Source organism: Nyctereutes procyonoides, unplaced genomic scaffold, assembly GCF_905146905.1.
Source record: "Nyctereutes procyonoides isolate TBG_1078 unplaced genomic scaffold, NYPRO_anot_genome, whole genome shotgun sequence".
Lineage (NCBI taxonomy): Eukaryota > Metazoa > Chordata > Mammalia > Carnivora > Canidae > Nyctereutes > Nyctereutes procyonoides.
Genome location: NW_026575046.1, coordinates 67772950 through 67794492, shown reverse-complemented (window position 1 = coordinate 67794492; position 21543 = coordinate 67772950). Strand labels below are relative to the sequence as shown.

General features: G+C 43.3%; 1 protein-coding gene across 1 annotated transcript in view; it reads left to right on the top strand.

The window, feature by feature from the left end:
* Positions 1-19548, top strand: part of HKDC1 (hexokinase domain containing 1) — a 39788-nt gene extending 20240 nt beyond the window's left edge. The window contains exons 8-18 of the mRNA XM_055325608.1: positions 1748-1903; positions 2940-3173; positions 3977-4281; positions 4744-4889; positions 4985-5104; positions 9365-9460; positions 9617-9716; positions 11149-11332; positions 13714-13869; positions 17902-18135; positions 19401-19548. Of these exons, the coding sequence (XP_055181583.1) occupies positions 1748-1903; positions 2940-3173; positions 3977-4281; positions 4744-4889; positions 4985-5104; positions 9365-9460; positions 9617-9716; positions 11149-11332; positions 13714-13869; positions 17902-18135; positions 19401-19548 (1879 nt within the window). The remainder of the gene's footprint in view (positions 1-1747; positions 1904-2939; positions 3174-3976; positions 4282-4743; positions 4890-4984; positions 5105-9364; positions 9461-9616; positions 9717-11148; positions 11333-13713; positions 13870-17901; positions 18136-19400) is intronic.
* Positions 19549-21543: the final 1995 nt, after the last annotated feature.

Below are 21543 nucleotides of genomic sequence, written 5' to 3'. Positions count from 1 at the left end.
TTAATGTCCTTTATAAAAAGAGAAAAAAGAATGGTCCTGGTCTAGGTTCCAGTTCAGGATCATACATTATATTTTGTGGCCTTTCTCTTTAGCCTCTTTTAACCTGGATATCCTCTGAAATATGTTTGTTTTTCATGAGCTTGAAGATACAAGCCATTTATTTCACAGAATGTCCCTCAATTGTCTGATGTTTCCTCATGATTAGATTCTGGTGTGCGTTTTTGACAGGACTATCACAGAAGGGATGTGTGTCCTTTTCAGTGCATCATATCTGGAAGCACTCAATGTTTGTTCCATTCCTTGTGATGCTATCTCAGATCTCTTGGCTAAGGGGCTGTACAACAGGCTTCTCTCCCAGAAGGTTGTTATTATTCTTTCTATAATGAATATGTATCTGGTAAAGAGATACTTTGAGACTATGTAAATATCCCCTTTCTCATTAAACTTTCACTCTATTTTTAGCATCCATTGATGAAATTCTAAATCCATCATGTTTATTAGTTTTGTAATTCTACTATAAATCTCGGCTTTTCTATCTCCTCCATTTATCTCTTTATCCTAATATGAACTCATGGATTCTTTCTGTTATTTAATGGGTATCATTTATTCCTATCATTATTTATTTTGATGCTCAAATATTTTCACATTTGGCCAATAGAAGCCCCTTTGAACTGGTCCCTGTGTCTTTTCGATGTGTTCCAATCACTCTTTAGTACTTCCTTATTTTCTGGCACACTAAGATGTTTCAGGCTCATCATGCATTTTTCTAGTCCTGGCCATTTTTCCAAGAAACTCTGGTGAATAAATATTTAAAATACCTCCTAGAAACCATTCAAACATTAGCACTGCATACCCGGAAAGCAAATTTCTGCTTTGGATATACCTGCTCACCAGGCACACACCCTTTTCACTGGTGACACAGAGCAGTCATGGCCCAAGAAAGACCATTTTTTTGGACTTTTTCACCCTCATTCTCTCTATTTCACTTAAAAAATGAATTCCATTCCTCCAAATCCAACCTGGATTTCTTTTGGCTGTCTTCTGTTTCTGCAGCGTTCTACCACGTTTTATAATGGAACAGATAAAGCTAATTAGAAAACAGGCTATCCTTGATTTTGTGCCTTATTATGTTTGGAGAATAAAAATCATATTTACTTATTTACCTGGGAAACAATTAGTAGGTGCTTGTCAGATGCAGATTACAAGTCAAGGTGTAGGTAGCCTGGTGGGATATTTCATTTACACTATTATCAAACCTCTCTGGGACTATCCAAGCCCATCGCCCAGACACAGCATCCTTCTCTCTTGGACAAAAGCATTGTGTGGGAGTTGAAGCATTTGAAATTTGGATTTGTCATGCCGTGGTTGGTAATCTTGGGATCACCTGAAGTCACTGAAGTCGAGATTCCTTATGCCTAATATGAGAATGGTACCCCTCCCACGGCCAGGGGTGATTTGCGATTAAGATTCTTAGATTAAATCACTTTATGAGCAGGAAAGAATCTTAGGTCTCCCTCTAGTGTAGTTCTCTCCTTTTATAGGTGAGGGGAGTGCAGCCCAGAGAGGATAAGTGAGCTCCCAAAGGTATCCTATCCAAAAGCTGGGATGGGGACTGAGACCATCTGACCCATGGAGTGGTCCTTCCATTACTTATGGTCCTGACTATGGGCTGTGGTTCATGGCTATTGAGAAAGGGTGCTACATAACCATGACCATAACTACTACTGATCTATTCACCAAATCATAGGTTTGAGAAGATGATCAGTGGCCTGTACCTGGGCGAACTTGTCAGGATTGTATTGCTGAAGATGGCCAAGGCAGGTCTCCTGTTTGGTGGCAAGAAATCCTCTGCTCTCCACACTAAGGGCAAGATTGAAACACGGCATGTGGCTGCCATGGAAAAGTAAGCTGCTGGCTGGGTGCCTTTCCCCTTGACTCTGCAGAGGGTTAGGGTGGGTATCCAAGGCGTGGTATGCTCATGGTAGTTGCACAGCAAAAGGGGCCAGGTCCATCCAGATATTCACCAAGACAGCTTCAGACCTGGGCCTAGCTTTAGGTGAGTTAGCAATGCCTACTGTAACTCAGATGTGGCTTCTTGTCGGTTTCATCAGCCAGGGAATCTGCGGTTGGTGGTCTGTTCCTTTCTTCTATTTTGCTGTATTCCTCCTCCCCCAAAATGGTAACTTAAAACTTTTTTTTAGAGTCACAAACTTCTTGGAGGATCAAATTCAATCAAGTTCTGGATCTTTTACTACAAAAATGCATATTTGTACTCCATTTTGCTTACAATATTAGGGCATCCTCAGACCCATTAAACCCATGCATGGAATCTAAGTTAAGAATACCTACTATAGCAAGAGCCTTTTCTATCTGGTATTGTTGGGAATTGGCCTTGGCTTTAGCGATTGAGGCCCCACACAGAGGTCTCTGCAGTGGAGAGATGGCTGGTAAAGGCAGCTGGCTCCAGTCTACTTGGGGTCCTATTCCTCTGGCTTAGAAACCCAGGTGTTGCCCTGAGCTTTGTAATCAGTTTAGATTCTGAGCTTTACAGAGTGGCATCAGACTCCTAGAGTCTGTTTGTGCAGAGCATGGCAGGGACTGAGTTTCTTTGAAAGGCAGAAGAGAACAGGGTGGTTAAAAGGATGGGTTTTGTGATCTAACTGCCTAAGTTCAAATCCTGACCCTTGTAATTACTAGCTATGTGACTGTGGACAAGTAGCCCTCTCTATGCCTCTCAAAGCTTTAGACAAGTGCCTGGCACATAGTGAGTGCTTGATAAATGGTGGCTGCTATGATCGTTGTTGATATGGTTATCATTATTATATTACTATGTGCCAGTTTATTTATTTTCACAATCCTGAGAGGTGAGAAAATGGTTCTCTGAGGGGACTTCCATGGGATGGAAAAATGTGGTCCTCTCATTCCTGTCCCCTGGCCAGGTATAAAGAAGGCCTTGCCAATACAAGAGAGATCCTGACAGACCTGGGCCTGGAGCCTTCGGAGGCTGACTGCATTGCGGTCCAGCACGTCTGCACCATCGTCTCTTTCCGTTCAGCCAATCTCTGTGCAGCAGCCCTGGCAGCCATCCTGACACGCCTCCGGGAGAACAAGAAGCTGGAGCGGCTCCGGACCACAGTGGGCATGGACGGCACACTCTACAAGATACACCCTCAGTGAGTGCTGCCTGCCAGCCCACACCCCCCACTAATGAGGCTTTCTGGAACAGAGACCCAGTGATCTCTCCAAGCTATGCTGCTTTCTCTGGGTTGCTGGGACCAACCATCTCCTCTTAGTTCTGAGCTTATAGGGGAAAGAGAGATTGTATTCATCTAGCTGGCTAGGTTGTTTTGGGGGGATCATTCTTAAAGAAATATTCTGCTAAACCCAGTTGCCTGACTAGAAGGGCATCCAACCACATATTTAGCCACCTGTCCATCTACCCATCCATCTATCTGTCTATTATTACCTACTATGTGGTAAGATGGGAAAGTAAAATACATTTAGTTACATGGGGAAAAATCCGAATGGCAGAGGTTGCCAAGTTCTCAGGAAGGATACTGGTAGGAAAATACAAGGAAATGAAGATTTCCCAGAAGGACGGAGTGCGAGAGCCCCTCTGGCTAATAGAGGTGGTATTTTAAGCCAGGGAGGTACACACTGGAAAGAGCTGGAGAAAGGATCCTTCCCCTTTGGATGCAGACGATGCTCAGCTAATACATTATGAATGGACATGCCCTACTGAGTGAAATATTAGTGATCAAATAGCTACCTCTTTGAGCCTCCAAGAGTCCTTTCTGCTACCCTCACTGCCCTAGTCACCCCCCTGCCCTCCCACCATCCAGCAACCAGAGGGGTGAACCCAGCCCAGCAAGGTTCCCCAGAACCCCCATCCCACTGTTACCCCTGTGTCTGTTTCCGTTAGCCAGGCCTGGGCCTTTATGACTGTTACCTATTTTGCCGTTGCCCCTGCCTTCAGATATCCCAAACGCCTGCACAAGGTGGTAAGGAGGCTGGTTCCGAACTGCGACGTCCGCTTCCTCTTGTCAGAGAGTGGCAGCACCAAGGGAGCTGCCATGGTGACAGCGGTGGCCTCCCGGGTGCAGGCCCAAAGGAAGCAGATTGACAAGGTGCTGGCTTTGTTCCAGCTGACTCAAGAGCAGCTTATGGATGTGCAGGGCAAGATGCGGAGGGAGTTCGAGTATGGACTAAAAAGGGACACCCACCTCATGGCCACAGTCAAGATGCTGCCCACCTACGTCTGCGGAATGCCAGATGGCACAGGTGGGCCGTACACAGAGCTCCCACCAAGACACCTCCAATAAGTTAGGGTTTTAGTTTTAAAAGCCCTGGATTCATGTCTATAATGGAGGGAGAGGGCGTGGGGTAGAAGATGAATTCTATTCATCTTGGTTGATCCCAGGCAGTAGAAGAATACCTAAGTGATGTCACCTGTGTGTGTCTGTGTGGTTGAGAACATGGCATGTACCTCACACTATTGGCAGACAGAAGACCCGGGTTTGTCCCCTGGAGCTGCCATCTGGATACTTGGACTTGTCTGCTTGTCTCCTGTCTACTTCCCTGCCTCTCTTCTCCTGGGGCTTGGCTCTTGCTTTCTGCCCCTGACATTTCTGAGCCTTGATTCTTCTCCCAACCCTCTGTGCTCCTCTTTCCTATCAATGCTTCCATATGAGTTCCTGTTCTGTGCATGCTGGTGGAATGCAGCTCCCACTTTCTCCACCACAGAGAAAGGAAAGTTCCTTGCCCTGGATCTGGGGGGAACCAACTTCCGGGTCCTCCTGGTAAAGATCAGAAGTGGACGGAGGTCAGTGCGAATGTACAACAAGATCTTTGCCATCCCCTTGGAGATCATGCAGGGCACCGGTGAGGAGGTACATGCTGGGCTGGGGAGTTCTGTGCCTGGGGGAGCCAGCCTGCCGCCCTGTATCACTGCTGGCCAGGTATGACTACCACTGTTTCCCCGCAGCTATTTGACCACATCGTGCAGTGCATCGCTGACTTCCTGGACTACATGGGCCTCAAGGGAGTCCAACTGCCTTTGGGCTTCACATTCTCATTTCCCTGCAGGCAGACGAGCATTGACAAGGTAAGACAGCCCAGCAGGCTTCCAGAAAGCCTGATGCGCTTCCTTCCTCCAGCAGAGGAATCTCATGGTACCTCTGGGTCACTGTTTATTTCCTTATTTACAGGTCTCAGGTTCAGGGCAGTTGGGAAAATGTAATCAAGAATTTGAACCATTTAATATTATCTATTTATTATGTTCCATTTTCATTGTTATTTTTTGGATTCACAAAAGATTTCGAGCAGTATATAATAAAGGGACACATGCACGAGAGTCCTGTTAAACGAGAGATTCAATCATGTTATGGAGACATATAAAGAGGTAACGACCAGAAAAGCCAGTTAAAACTCTTAGGCAGCAGTAATGTCTGTGTCTTCCCATGGGGCCAGTGTAAACAGGGAAACACAATAGGTGGCAGGCTGTTACCTGAGAAAGCTTACCGGTGCGTTAGAAGGAATCAGACAACAAATATATCACATGAACAAATGAACACTTACTTAGTTTACATTGAAGACCATTGTGGATAATAATTTGAATAAACCCTTCATAATAATTTAGAAACACATATCACAAAGTCTTCCTTGGAATTCTTGGATAAAAAGACCATTCACCAGCTTGTGGAGAATGGAGCACACACACTCTCTCTGACAATCAGGTTTACAGGGTGGGAACAGAACATCACTAAAAGCAAAACACCACTTTTTAAAAATATATTTGATTTATTTTTAGAGAGAGAGTGAGAGTGAGAGAGCGAGAGAGAGCATGAGCAGGGGGAGTGGCAGGCAGAGGGAGAAGGGGTTTCCGGCTGAGCAGGGAGCCCGATGCAGGGCTCGATCCCAGGACCCTGTGATCATGACCTGAGCCGAAGGCGGATGCTTCACCAACTGAGCCACCCAAGGGCCCCCAGAACACCACTTTTTAATTTATAGGGAAAACTATGGTCAACACAAAAAGTCAACCAGAGAGCTAACGATAATAAGAATGGCACCAAAGATTTGTTAAGATTTCTTCTAATCCACTTGATGTCCCCATGATGTACATACTATTTTTGTTTTGTTTTATTTTTAACCATTTTTAAAATTATGGTAAAATAGAAAGAACATAAATTGGCTATTACTTTAACCATTTTTAAGTGTACAGTTCTTTTTTTTAATGTTTATTTATTTATGATAGTCACACACACACACACAGAGAGAGAGAGAGAGAGAGAGAGAGAGAGAGAGAGAGAGGCAGAGACACAGGCAGAGGGAGAAGCAGGCTCCATGCACCGGGAGCCCGACATGGGATTCGATCCGGGGTCTCCAGGATCGCGCCCTGGGCCAAAGGCAGGCGCCAAACCGCTGCGCCACCCAGGGATCCCTAAGTGTACAGTTCTATGACACTAAGTACACTCTCGTCATCATGAAACCATCACCACTATCCATCTTCCAAACATTTTATCTTCCCAAACTGAAACTCTATACCCATGAATAGTAACTTGCATTTGCCCGTCTCCCTACTCCTGATATTCCCCCAACATCTACTTTACAGCTCTATGAATTTTACTATTTTGGGTTCCCCTATCTAACCGGAATCATACAGTATTTGTCCGTTTGTGACTGGCTTATTCCACTTAGCATAATGTCCTTAAGATTCGTCCATGTTGTAACACGTGTCAGAATTTCCTTCCTTTTAAAGACTGAATAATAGCTCATTGTATGTGTGTACACTATTTTTAATCGCCACATTGTAGTTAAGAAAAACAGAGGCACAGAGAAGTTAGTTGTCCACGATGCCACATCTATAAATAGCATTGGAGGGTTCTAGTGTAGGACACAGGCCTGAGAGCGCAGGCTCTTTCACTTTGCCCTTGGGGAGACCAGGACCCAGAACCTGTGTCAATGAACCATTTTGGCTAAAATACACAGTACACCTACATATATAATTAAAACAAAAAAATCAATAAATAATATTCTTATTATATGTAACACACTCTTTTCTATCCCATTTCATTTTTCTTATGAGAAAATTGAGCCACGTGAGTCTCATCTGATGGGTTGGTACAGAACTGGAACAGATTTCTTCAGGGCTATGAGAACACCATGGAAACATACATGGCAGCAGTCCTTCCCCACCCTAATTATTCAGAGAATGGGGAGAGAGGGGATCACAAGTCTGGTAATACGGCTAGCTCTCTTAAAATTAAATGTGTCAGAATGCTAAGAGCCAGAAGATCCATTTCTCAAGATTCCATTTCTCAAACATGTGCCAAGCAGGAGTGAAAAAAAATGTTCACTAGGGCAGCCCTTTATAATAATGAAACATTCAAAATCATTCACATGGCAGTGGAGAATGACTAAAGAAACTCTGGCATAGAAATCATGTGGAATTAATTACTTGATTTGCGTTTACCAGGCACATGCTTGCTCGGTGTTGGACACTATTCCAAGTGCTTCACAGACATTGCCTAGTTGACTGGGAGGCCACAGAGTGAGCACAGTAGTTAAGAGCATGGGTTCGAAGCACACTGAATCTTGGCTTCTCCACTTACTCACTTGGTGATCGTGGACAAATTATTTAACAGCTCTGGACCTTGGTCTCCTCATTTGAAAAATGAGGATAAAAATAGTACTTATATTTCATAGGTATTTTTTTTTATTTCTATGCAATTATATTTGAGGACTATTCTGCTCAGGGGAAGATTGTGGCAGATCCATATTAACTGACCTGGAAAGGTCTAGAAAATATGTATTAAGTGGGGAAACCAAATCACAGTCATCTATACACTGTGTAAATTTGTTTATTTAAAAATATATGTAAATGGAGAGACAAAGGTCTGGAAGGAATCATATTAGCCTGATAATAGAGGTTACCTCTCAAGTTGGGGGAATGGGAAGTTAAAAGGCACTTGGCCCTTATCAGTAACAGTTTAATTTTTTATAAGGGCTACACATTATATGAGTGCTGCCATTAAAAATTAATACACCATTCGGGAAGGCAGCCACATACAGCTGTCCACAGTCCCCAGTGATCAATGAGCACCAAGGCACAGCTGCTCTTCCTGACCCAGGACACTGGGTCTCTAGGCCTCTCCCAGAAGTTCTGACAGGTTCATGGATATACAGTTGAGAGGGATGGGGAGACAAGTGGACAGCTGGGAGCAAAGCCACTGAGGGCTAGGGAGAAAAAAGACTTTTAAAAATATGATTTTTGTGTAATTGCAACTAAGAAGAAAGACTTTTCAACTAGGGGTGAATTTCTAGTGTTCTACATCTATCCACCAGGGAAAGAACAAGGGACCTGAACTTCCCAAGGACTGTGGAGAGAAAGAGGCAGACCCCAGGGCTGAGGGCCTCAGGGTGAGATGGCCATCTAGCCCACGGGGGTGGGGGCACTGCTGCCGGAGCCGCTAGCCCCCTTTCCTACCTATCCCAGGAGCTCTCCTGGCCTACATGCACCAGCTTGACCTGCCCTCCCCCACCCCCAGCTCTAGACTGTGGAGTCTGAGACTGGATTAACTCCTCCATCTGGCCAATAGTGTCATCTTGGTCTTTCTTGATATAAAAATTATACATGCTAACTTTGGGAAAACTAGAAAATATGGGCACACAAAAAGAAAAGACCAGAAGGCACCCTTAACCTTGTACCTAGAGAGGACCACTGCCAACTTCTTGGTGTGGGCATTATTCCAGACCTTTTTCTAGATATGAGTGTGTATATATGTGCATGTACATGCGTGAGTGTTTTTAAAAGAATAATAGTGTAATTCGCCATCTACATTTGTTTAATATATGTTCACTTTACAGTGTATGGTGAACATCTTTCTCTAATATTCAATGTTCTCTTACAGCATGATTTTTTATGACTGTTTAACATTACCTATATCGATACACAAGATAATAGATCTATGATATTGGAACGACAGGATGCCTCTAGTTTTTCACTGTGGAACCATGCTTTGATGAACATTTTGTAGCTCTTATCTTTAATCACATCTTAATCTGTCCTTGGCTGAATTAGACATAGATTGACTGTGATCCAGGCTTTTGTTCTGTGCAGTCATGGCCAGGGAACACAAGCTGACCCTTGATGAATATGAATTGCTATAGTTATTCCACTCAGCAACAGACCTCATCTGGGCATCATGCTCCGTGATACCTCTGGGCCCAGTGTTAGGGCTGCAGAGATGGAGCAGTCGAAAGCACATACATTTGACTAGCTACTGACACAGACTATTTGATGATGAGGTTGGGTAGTGGTCCTGGCAAATTATTGCTCAAATGAATTTCTCCTTCTTTCTTGTAGGGAACACTCATTGAGTGGACCAAAGGCTTCAAGGCCACTGATTGTGAAGGGGAAGACGTGGTGGACATGCTCAGGGAAGCCATCAAGAGGAGAAATGTATGTTATGGTGTTGAGGCTCATGCCTGACCTTGCCCCTTCTCCCAGGCCCCTTTGCTCTGACATCCTGTGCCCAGCCCCATGACTCTGGCCTCCATGCACCTTGGGTTGATATGCCCCTCCTGAGCCTATTTGGCATGGCTGCTTCCTTTGCAGGAGTTTGACTTAGACATAGTTGCAGTTGTGAATGATACAGTGGGGACCATGATGACCTGTGGCCATGAAGATCCTAATTGTGAGATAGGCCTGATTGCAGGTAAGAGATCAGGCATGTCCCATTAGCCTGCTCTCATCTGATCTTTTGGTGGTTTCCTTTTAACATAGTGCAGGACTGGGGGTGGGGGGAGGGGTTGGGTGGAGCATTTTTCCATTACACAGAGGCTCTAAAGCCAGCTTTATCCAAGACAGAGATGAAGTTCAGATTAGGATTTCAGGTCTCCTAATTTCTAAATGTTTACTTAATATCTTTCTCCTTAAGGGTCCTAAGCCAATGTTGTCCTTTTGTTGAGGAAGGAGAATGACATAGAAAGAGGAGATTTCCAAATTAGGGGCAGATTATCCAGGGTAGAAAGAGACCACTGTTGGCTTGGGTCTGATTTGCATGCAGCTCCAGTGTATACCTCCTCTATTAGCAGACCTCTTCTGGCCATGGGTGCACATGATGGGGAAGAGTTGGAAAGAACCTAGAAGAGAAGGGAGTGGCCTGACACATGATTTAGCCATTTGAGGGGGCTTTGGGAGAAGTCTGGCAGTGATTAAGGGCAAGAATGGATTTCAGGGAGTTGACTCTCTCATTGATGAGGGGATGGATGGGATTTGAACAGGTAAAGATGGAGACAATAGGCATTCCAAGTGACTGGCACAAGTTAGTAATGACAGAACCTGGAAAAATTGTTCTAGCTGTCTGTCTAGGTTTCCTGAAGGTGAGCAGTGGGTAGAACAAGGAGATGGGGATATAGTGAGATGCCTCCAATGCCAGCTAAGAAGTTTCATCTCACTGTAAGTCTTACCCATTTTATGACTATGGACAGGTTACTTTGTCTAGATTTGAGTTTCCTCATCTGTGGGAGAGGTCAGGCGAGAATTAGGAAGGCAAAGGGGTGAGACTTGTTTGAATATAATAGGTGTCTGCACTGCTGTACCAAGGATAGTTCTGAGACAAGGTCGGGGCAAAGGACAAAGTAGGTGGCCTATGGACGCCAATGTTTACTTCTCCCAAGACCGGATAATTCCTCATGATCCCTTTTAGCTCGGGCTGCTGTGACTACTTGGGAGCTCACTTTGTGTACCTATAGCCTAACAGTAAATGATGAGGATGATGATGTGATGGTGATGTAATGCGATGGTGGTGAGGAGGAGGAGAATAGTGTTTTCTCAGGCACAATTTGCTAGGTGGAGGGATCTTGTGAACATCATATCATTGTTTTCTTTTTAACAAATCTATAAGGCAGGTATTATTTCCTTTTTACAGATGAAGAAATTGGACCTCTAAAGATGAGATACTTGTCTCTATAGTCAGTCACCTAGTTAAAGATGAGATACTTGTCTCTATAGTCACCTAGTTAAAGCTGGAATTCACAGCCAGTCGTATCTGACTCCAAGCCTAAGTTCCTCTCCAGCACTACTCTGCCTCTTTAGGACCTGGTGATATCTTTTGAAGACTGAAGTCCTTTTATGTTTCCTTTTAGGAACAGGCAGCAACATGTGCTATATGGAAGAGATGAGGAACATCGAACTGGTGGAAGGGGATGAAGGGAAGATGTGCATTAACACCGAGTGGGGAGGATTTGGAGATAATGGCTGCATAGATGACATCCGGACCCAATATGATGAGAAGGTGGATGAGGGGTCCTTGAACCCCGGCAAACAGAGGTGAGGAGGGTGGATGTGTATATTAATGTAGATTGTGCAGTGTATGACTTTATCAGACCAGGGTGGGGGATACTATATTTGCCTCAAAGATGCGATAGCTTTGTATTTTTATTACAACTCTTCATCGGAGGTCAGTGAAGTGTCTTATTGGAACAAAAGCAAAATATAGGACAAGTTTCCAGCAAGGAGAAAGAAGGGGTGCTTTTTTCTGATTACCATAAGGTACCATAAGATCTACTGGTGGCTTTGGAATGATTCAGAGACTGTCCCAAAGTCCACTCACCATGGGCCAAGTGTCACAGAACAGGGGCACACTGACTTAGTGAGTCCCCTCATGATGGGCTTCTGCTAGATCCAGTTTAGAAATCAAGATCCTCAGCCTTTCCAAAGCTAGCTACCAGGGGGTGGGGAACTGGTAGCAGGTGATGGATGGGAGTACTGGTTCTCAATCATGATGTCATATCCCACCATGGGTTACAATCACTTGGGAGGTAGATTCCAATGACTAGCCATATTAAAAATACTGAAAACAATGAATGATTCTTTTTTTAAAAAATTGAGTACATTTTCACTTGTGTTCTCATCTAGCTTCTTGAGTAAAAGAGAAAGGGATAGCATGCTAGGAATTGATAATGAAACCAGGCCCATCTGTGACAGCAGGTGTTGTCAAACTTTTTCTTTTCTTTTTTTTAATTTTTTTTTTATTTATTTATGATAGTCACTCACAGAGAGAGAGAGAGAGAGAGAGAGAGAGAGAGGCAGAGACACAGGCAGAGGGAGAAGCAGGCTCCATGCACCGGGAGCCCGACGTGGGACTCGATCCTGGGTCTCCAGGATCGCACCCTGGGCCAAAGGCAGGCGCCAAACCGCTGCGCCACCCAGGGAATCCCAAACTTTTTCTATAAAGGACTAGATTATAAATGTTTTAGTCTCAGGGTATATGGACTTTTTCACAATGAAACTCAATGTCTCAATACATAAAATAAAATGAAAACATAGGTTTATCATGATGATGAGATCCCAGTGCAGAAGTTAAACAGATAGGAAATGTAATGAGATATGTGGGCCACAGATGCTTGATAACTGAACCCGAGTACCCTGTTCAGGAAGATACTCGGGCAAGGCCAGGACCAGCCTTAATGGTCCTTGGTCTTCCTTTGGCACTAGTCTTTTTTTTTTTAAGATTTTTATTTATTTATTCATGAGAGACACACACACACACACAGAGAGAGAGAGAGAGAGAGAGAGAGAGAGAGAGAGACAGGCACAGAGACACACAGGCAGAGGGAGAAGCAGGTTCCATGCAGGGAGCCTGACGTGGGACTCGATCCTGAGTCTCCAGGATCTGGGCTGCCCTGGCACTAGTCTTTGTGGATGGCAGGAAGGTGAGTTGTGGGAAGCCCAGATGAACCAGGGGTTGCTCCAAAAAGAAGGAGCCTTATCTCTGAATCCCAAGTTGGGACATTCAAGTAATCATGGCTCTTCTCCAGGGGCAAGTGTCTTCTGACTTACTTTTGTATCTGAATCCACTGGAGGCTCACATTTTTAGAGTGAGAGTTTAATGGGGGCAGCCCATTTGAATCTGCTTTGCTGTCACCATTGCCTGAGTGTTGGTTCCTTAGACTGAGGAGGTCCTGAGCAGTGAAGCAAATACAAGTCCAGTACACAAGTCTCAGGCACAGCTTCCACTTGATCCTGAAGGCAGTGGCAGTCCAACTTGTCACTGTTACTAACACTGTCACACAGGCCTGTGCAGAGTGCCTGGTCAGTACCTGTTGATTACAAAGCCCCTTTTCCTCTTGTTCCTTCCCTCATGGAGCTCATAACATGGTAGAAAGGGTGGCTTGGCTTCCTTCCAAATTTTTAAAGAACCCCTGGTGCAGTGTAAGTATATTATTTCATGGAGCAGAATCTCAAATGGAACAGATTTCTCCAAATACAAAGCCAAGGAGAATCTAGTCAACGAGATTTATAACACAAAGACAAGGAGAACTGCTTTGGGACCTAGAAAGGGACTTGATTTCACTTAGTGCCTGCTGTGTACCAGATGCTGGCCTCCCAATACTTTTGTGGGGTCAGGATTTTGCTCCCTGTTTTATAGATGATGGCTTACAATGTTTGTTCCTGCAGCTAGTATGGGGCATTTCTGGGACCTAGCTTCTTCCTGGTCAACAGGGCTCCAAAGACTGGCTTTCTCACTTCATGTAGACCTCTGCATTGCATTTCTCTAGGTCTACTGCCCACTCTGAACCACTCCAAACCAGGCTGTTGTTGGACGCCAGTGGCATACCTTCCATACCCAGACCCATGGTCCTTTGGTAAACCACTCACCAGTGTTGATTTTCCTGCTGTTACCGATCTTATCTCTGTTCTCCAAACAGATATGAGAAGATGACCAGCGGGATGTATCTGGGGGAAATTGTGCGGCAGATCCTGATTGACCTGACCAAGCAGGGTCTTCTCTTCCGTGGGCAGATTTCAGAGCGTCTCCGGACCAGGGGCATCTTTGAAACCAAATTCCTGTCTCAGATTGAAAGGTGATATGTGATCAAGTTCACCAGCTCAGTGTGGGAGGCCCTGATTGGGATGTGCTGCTGTAAAGTGGGGGTCCAGCAGCAGACGTGAGATTTAGAAATAAAACCAGTAAAGGATCTGACAGGATGAGGGGTTTCCTCCTAGAGCTGCTCTGTCTATCTAGCTGCATCAGGACCACAGCACACAGCCAAAGGGCCAGCTGTGTTCCTGGGCCCTCAGGTGCCTAAAGTGTTACACAGCAGTTAGGTGAGGCTAAAAAATGATCCTTCTTTGTTCCTAAAAAGATGATGTGTCCGTAATATGAAAGAAAACTCTCTTAAAAAATAACCCATAAGCTCAGGATTAAATACAGTTGTTTCGATTTTTGTATATTCCCTTTCAAGTTTTTAAATGTGTGTAAACTTATTTTCATAATTGCAATCATACCACACATATCATTCTGTATATTGTTTGTTTAGTGTTCGTACATGATAATTTTCAGTTACAATTCTGAGGTTTTTTTTTTCTTAAGCATATATAGGAGTAGAGGGAATGGTAAAATGAATCTAACGTTTGCATCACCACCTTCAACAATGGTCAACTTGTGGCCAAACTTGGTCTGTCAATATACTCCTGCTTTCCCCACCCCCAAATTGGATTAATTTGAAACAAATCTCACATTTTGTGTCAGTGTATCTATAAATATTTTAAGTTGTATTGCTAAAGTATTATTTCTTTAAAAAAATAACCTTCTACTCCTGAAACCAATATTATTACACTATGTTAACTAGAATTTAAATAAAAATTTGAAAAAAAACAAAAAAATCCTTAAAAACAATAAAAAATGAACATATTTTCATCACCACACCTAAAATAGTTAATAATAAACCTTAATCTCAAAATATCCTGCCAGTGTTTCTATTTTCCGGATTGCCTAAAAATATGTTTTTTACAGTTCATTTGTTTGTAACAATATCTAAACAAGGTCCATTCCATGCATTTGGTGATATGTCTTTTAAAAATCTCTTTTAATGTATAGACTTCTCCTCTTGTTTCCCTTTGGGATACATTTGATGAAGAAATTGTCATTTTATCCTAGAAGTTTCCTGTGTTCTAGATTTTGCTGGTTATAGCATTTAGCATTTTCCTCTCCCTTGTATTTCTTGCAAACTCATAGGAAGACCCAGATGCCTGGTTAGATTCAGTGCTGAAGTTTGGACAAGAATATTTCATAGGTGGCATTGAACTGTCTGTTTGTCTTTTATGATGTTAGCAGTCATTGATGCTCATTGTCTCCATCTGTGATTGTAAAACAATGCCAGGTTAATGCTAACACTCCTGCATTTTTTAGCTGGAATACTTCTAGAAAGAGAAACTTACCCATCTCGACTCTTTGGTAGAATTATCATTTTAAATGGCTGTGTAATGTTACGTTATATTGCTATACTGTAATTTGCTAAACTTTCCCTTTAGTATAAGATGTCTAGCTTATAATTTATGAATTTCTGCAATTCTCAGTAACACCATAATTATTCTTTTTGTGTTTTCCTTTGCATCTCACAAATTATTTCCTTAGAAGTAGAAGCATTTCCCTACGGACACGCTTTTAAAAAGATAGTTCCAGTTTCCATCACCACAAATGTGTCAGTTTCACTGCTTTTCCTACCAGCACTGGTTCCTATCAGAGACTTTGTATTTGGAATTTCTGTCAATTTGCATTCATTCATTTAATTTTACTGGTCTCTATGGCTTGATGCCAGGAGCCAGAAATCACTTTGAGAAAAAAGGAAAACTCTTTAAAACCGAAAGCAGTGTACTTAATGAGAGAAATCAGATGGACTTTTGCAGAGTAGATCTTGCTGTCTAAGGAGATGGTGATAGATTCAGTAGCAGCAGCAGCAATTTTGTGTTTTTGAAGAGTTGGTAAGCAAATATCCAGCATCCTTTTTTTTTTTTTTTTTTTTGTCTGGCTTCAACCCATTGGATTCAAAAGTGTAATTTAATAATCATCACCTTTGATGACCAGAGGGATCCTCTTTTGCTGTGGGGGCAAAGCAAATGGTTTCTTCCTCATGTATGAGAGATGAGCAGATTGACCATGTTTGCCTTGCTTTTTCCCCCCCGAATACAAAGGAGGATGTTTTTGGACAAGAGAAAGTTAGCAGAACCTATGTGCCTCCAGAAGTCTTTACTTCTGCCACACAAAAGATATCTGCTTTGGGTGCTATGCTGACTGTGTCCCATTTCAAAGCACATTGTCCAATGGATTCAACAGGGATTGCCGGGGGGAATCCTGGATTTACAGTCTCCGAGCTTGAGTTTAAGATGGCTTATGCTGTGTGACCTGAGGCAAGTTGCTTTACCTCTCTGGACAACAATTTCTTTCCTTATAGAAGATAAATGGTCTACTGCTTAACCCTAGTGATCAACCCCAGGGTCAACTAAGGCAATGTATGTGTAAGAACTAGGTAAACTGTGACAGGATAGACTGTGGAAGGAATTTCAGGTTTTATTATCTTACACACTGAAAAAAAATCCACTTTTTTTTTCATCTTATACAAATATTACTCATTCATAAGCAAAAGGAAGGGGCACCTGGCTGGCTCAGTCAAAGAGCATGTGACTCTTGATCTCCGGGTCATGAGTTTGAGCCCCATGTTGGGTGTAGAGATGAATTAAATTAAAACAAAACAAAACAAGCAAAAAGAAGAAAGTAGGAACTACTGGTAATCCTACCAGTATCTGAATAGATTTCCTTCTGCTCTGATTTTTTTTTCTTAACAAAGACAAACATTCAAAAATAAAAACCAATAGAACTCCAATAAAAAAATACAAAAAAACCCCAAAACAAAAATAAAAACCAAGATCATATGGCACATAGTATTTTATAATCTATTTTTTCACTTACTACATAATGAATATTTGCCATAGCATTAAATATTCTCATGCAAACTCATCTTAGGGTCTATAAAGGATTCTATTATCTGACTACACCACTGTTTACTTACCTGACGAATCCTCTATCTAGCCAACAGGTTATTTCTCAGTTTTTCTCCCTTTTTTTTTTTTAAGATTTTGTTTATTCATGAAAGACACACAGAGAGAGGCAGAGACACAGGCAGAGGGAGAAGCAGGCTCCCCGCAGGGAGCCCAATGTGGGACTTGATCCCTGCACCCGGGATCATGCCCTGGGCCAAAGGCAGATGCCCAACCGCTAAGCCACAGAGGCATCCCAGTTTTTCTCCCTGATAACATTCTTCTTCCCTAAGTATTCCCTGAGACAGCCAGGGATATAATTTTACATTGTTTCACTTAGGAGTCAGAGCCTGAGAGTTCACCATGAGATGAGTGTCTAGACTCGAGGCCAGCCTGTACCCATGACCGGTGCTCCTCTGCCATGTGCTCATGTGCTTGTGGTTCCAGGGGCTGGTTCCTGCTCACTAAGGGGCTGATTGTACATTGTTATATTCACTTCCCCATTGAGTGCACACAGCCCTATGCTGGCTACTGTTGAGAATACAGCCTTACTCTCAAAGAGCATGTAGTCTAGCTGGGAAGAGAAAGCAGAAAATCAGAAGAAGCTAAATAGAAGGAAAGTTGGCTTCTAGTTGAATGGGGCCAGAGCAAGGAGAGCTGGCCTGCTCAGTGGGGGAGGTGGAGGTACTTGGTTTAAGAAAGCATGTGCTTGGGTCCCTGCTCTCTGTTGTCTGTGGGTAAGTCTCCAGCACTCTGAACCTCAGATTCCTCTCCTGAAAATGCACACCTGATGTGTTGGTTGCTGAATCTAATAATAGTTTCTAGTGAGATAATAGATTTGTACATGCCTAACACTAACAGTCCTCATACTTTCCTTTTTAAAGATGGTGGGACTTCCAGGAGTGTGTGTCAGGCTTTCTTGAGTCCTGGCTTCTTTGGCATTCTGCTCTAACTCAACTATTGCCTGGATCATCTTTTCCTCCTTCCTCCTAAGGCTTCTGAGGATAGGGGGTACTGTGAGCCATGCTGAGCAGGTTCCAGGGCCCCAGGTTCTGATGTCCTGCTCTGCTTGCCTGCAGCGATCGGCTAGCCCTCCTCCAGGTCAGGAGTATCCTGCAACAGCTTGGCCTAGACAGCACATGTGAGGACAGCATTGTGGTGAAGGAGGTGTGCGGAGCTGTGTCCCGGCGGGCGGCCCAGCTCTACGGTGCAGGCCTGGCTGCTGTCGTGGAGAAGAAGAGGGAAGACCAGGGGCTTGAATACCTCAAGATCACTGTGGGAGTGGATGGCACCCTGTACAAGCTGCACCCACAGTGAGTGCCCCAGAGAGGTGGGAATGGGAGGGCTCCAAGGCGAAATATGGATCCCATTGAATCTAGCAGATAAGATGTGAGCCCTTGGGGCTCTGTTTCTGAGTGGTCAGCATGTAGGAGTGTTGGCCGTCCTCTCTGAAAGCCATGTTTCTCTAGGCAGTAATAATCTCTGCCTCACAGGGCAATGAATACAAGTGATTATTAGTAATGTATTCCCACCTGACCTCACGGGGAAGTAATGCGAACTGAATATTTTGCACAGCACAGAGCATTTGTCAAGTATGAACTGGTTATAACTTTCTTAGCTCAGAGTCAGTAGACAGAAGGATTAATGTGACTTTGAATTCTGGCTCCACCACTTAGAAGCTGTGAGACCTAGGGCTAGTTTCTTACCTTCTTTGAGCCTCAGTTCGAAATCTATAAAATGATGACAAAGATCTTACCTACCTCAGAAGTTGTCATGAAGACTCAGTTAAATAGTATCTATAGAGTGCATGGCACATCACAAAAAAGTCAATGATTAAAGCTATTGTTATTTTTTGAAAGCTATTATTGTTATTTAATATTTAACATTTTGTTTTGGTGAAGAGGAAAAATATTAACAAGCTTATAAAAATTTCAGTCATACTGAAACACATACATGAACATCCTGTTATTGTAATCCTTAATCGTTAGCTCTTCTTGTGCAGATGACTATCCAAAAGAATGGATTGTGTCTTTTCTTGTTTTTCCCTTTGGAATAACTTATTTTTGATGTGGTTCCTATAAGCTTCTTCTTAAACCAAGACTTGACCAAGGCACAAAAGCCACATGATCATTTCTTTTTTGTTTTTAAAAATATTTTATTTATTTAAGAGTGAGCGAGAGAGTGAGCCAGTAGGGGGATGAGCCAAGGGGGAGAGAGAGGGACAAACAGACTCTGTACTGAGTGCAGAGCCTGATGGGGGCTTGATCTCATGACCTTGAGACCATGACCTGAGCCAACTGAGCCACCCAGGGATTCACTAATAATTGTTTTTAAGCTGTTGTTTATTACACTTTGACTGTATGTATATTATGTATGTAAAACACCTAGTATAGTCTCTGGCATTTGTAGTTGCTCAATAAAAGGTACAATTAAAACAGCTATTTAGGAAGCAGTTTAGGAAGCTCTTCTAGAGTCTTAAGAAGCAAGCCAGAAGGAGCAAACCAGATTGGAATCATTCAGAAATATGTTAGTCCCATATGTAAGTGGTGATGATGCTTCTCTCTCTCTCTCTTTATAGCTTTTCCCGGATATTGCAGGAAACCGTGAAAGAACTAGCACCTCGATGTGATGTGACGCTCATGCTGTCAGAAGATGGGAGTGGAAAGGGAGCCGCTCTGATCACTGCTGTGGCCAAGAGGTTACAGCAGGCACAGAAGGAGAACTAGGAACTCCCTCGGGGTTGGGCCGGACGTGCCTTGGATACCGACCAGCCTTTCCTCCGGCAGATGAATTGGTCAGGGACCAAGAGGCAAGCTTCTAGCTGACTTCACATTCTGAATGGCCGAAAGAGAACCCCGTGTTCTCGGTACTCTTAGCATTTTGTTACTCAATGTTGTTTTCAGGGGCATTAAATGACATCTCTGGTTGGCATATTTGGGCCAAAGATGGGCTAATTTGTAAAATCAAAGCAATTGGACCCGAGAGATTCCGCTTTTAGCAAATTGTTTGGTTGAGGCCTGGGCTGTTCATTCTCTATGGCTTTTGGTCCTGTGGCTGTTGGACTTGGAAACATAAACACAATCTGCCCACATGGCCTGGCTGACTGAGCTCCCCACTGGGATGCTTTAGCCATTGCTTGTAGTAGGTTGGGTCCTCTCTTGTGACTCCACATTTGAGAAAGATACTCATGTAATAAACTGGAGATCTACTCTAACTTGTCCATACCACATCACCCTGACTTAGAACATGAAAAGACAACAAAGACTTTGGACTATCGGCCCCAAGATGAAGAAGGGTTGGTTGCCAGGCAGCCCTGCAAGAATCTTTTCATGCTTAAAGTGAGTTATGTAAGCACCTGTGAGATTTTGTTTTTCAGTATGTGTGTGTGATGGGGAGGGGTGCTGTTTGGGGCACCTGCTTTCATTTTACACGTGGTTCGTGTGGCTGCTGTGGATAGTTGTTTTAAGGACTATTAGGTATACGAAATCCAGTAATTGAATAAAAAATATTTGATTTCCTAAGAATCTTTGCATGAGGTATCAATATTTCATTTGGGAGGCTTGCTTGCTGACTTCATGCTCTGCTAGTGGATTAAGGGACACAGAAGTTTCTGAGGGATCACTCTAGCCAAAGTTCTTCCCAACAGCAAGGGGAAATATATGGAGTATCTTCTCTAATACCTTACCAGTTTATCCAAATCTCATTTGAGCAAATACTCTCCATGACTAGGCATTTACCTCATGATCCTATAGCTCTTGCTTTTGAACAGCTAAAGTTGACTGGAGGTCCTTTTGACTTCCAAGCTGACTTCTATGTCGCTGGAACTCAGCCCTCCCCACATGCCCATTAGCCTGCCTTCTACCCCTCCAGAACTAAGTGGAATTGGGCTGTCCCTGACCATTTCCCCAGTGAATGTCCTCTCTTTTTCTCTATCCACCCATCCCATTAACCCAAACCACCTGTGACTTCCTACCTTGTCACAGAGTTTACCTGTGTTTCTCCTCTGGCCTAATAGACTGAAAGCCCTTTGTTAAATGCATTTTTGTGTTGCTCCAGTGAACCCAGGACTATGCTGTTTCTTATTAAACACTTACTGGATGGAGGCATGATTGAAAAATGAAGTGTTCCAAGAAATTTTGTTTGGAAAAAAGTAGAGGCCATTATCATGGGCTACAGAGTGAAAAGAATGATATCCCAGATCACCCAGATTGATTTTATTTTGATTTATGTACTTAATTCCTTGTGATAATTGTCACCATTTGTTGAAGCAGGATGTTTAGGCAGACAGAATGGAGGAGGCTCAGGGAGCATAAGAGAGGGGCTGGCTGGGGCTGGGGGTAGATGAAGAGCTGAGGTTCCCTAGGAAATAGTTTTTTGTACATTCCGTAAGCATGTAGAGAGATACTGTTGTGGGTGGGTCCTAGATTTAGCAAAATGATTTTTTTTTAAATTTTAAGGTTATACCTCTCTGGGGAGATGTTGTATGGATTTATTAAATTTATCTTTTTTATATTGAAGTTATATTTCTTCAGGGAAATATTTTCCCTTATCAGATTTTGTCTTAGTCCCAAACCTTATTGTCCTTATCTCTCCTCAGGAAGACATGCCCAGTCCCCAGTCCCTGTTCCTCCTGGTTCTGCTGGAAGTCTCTCTCTTTGCCCTTCTGCCTGGATGGGTGATTTGGCCCAGAGATGCAGGCAGTCGTGCCATCACATTGTCCC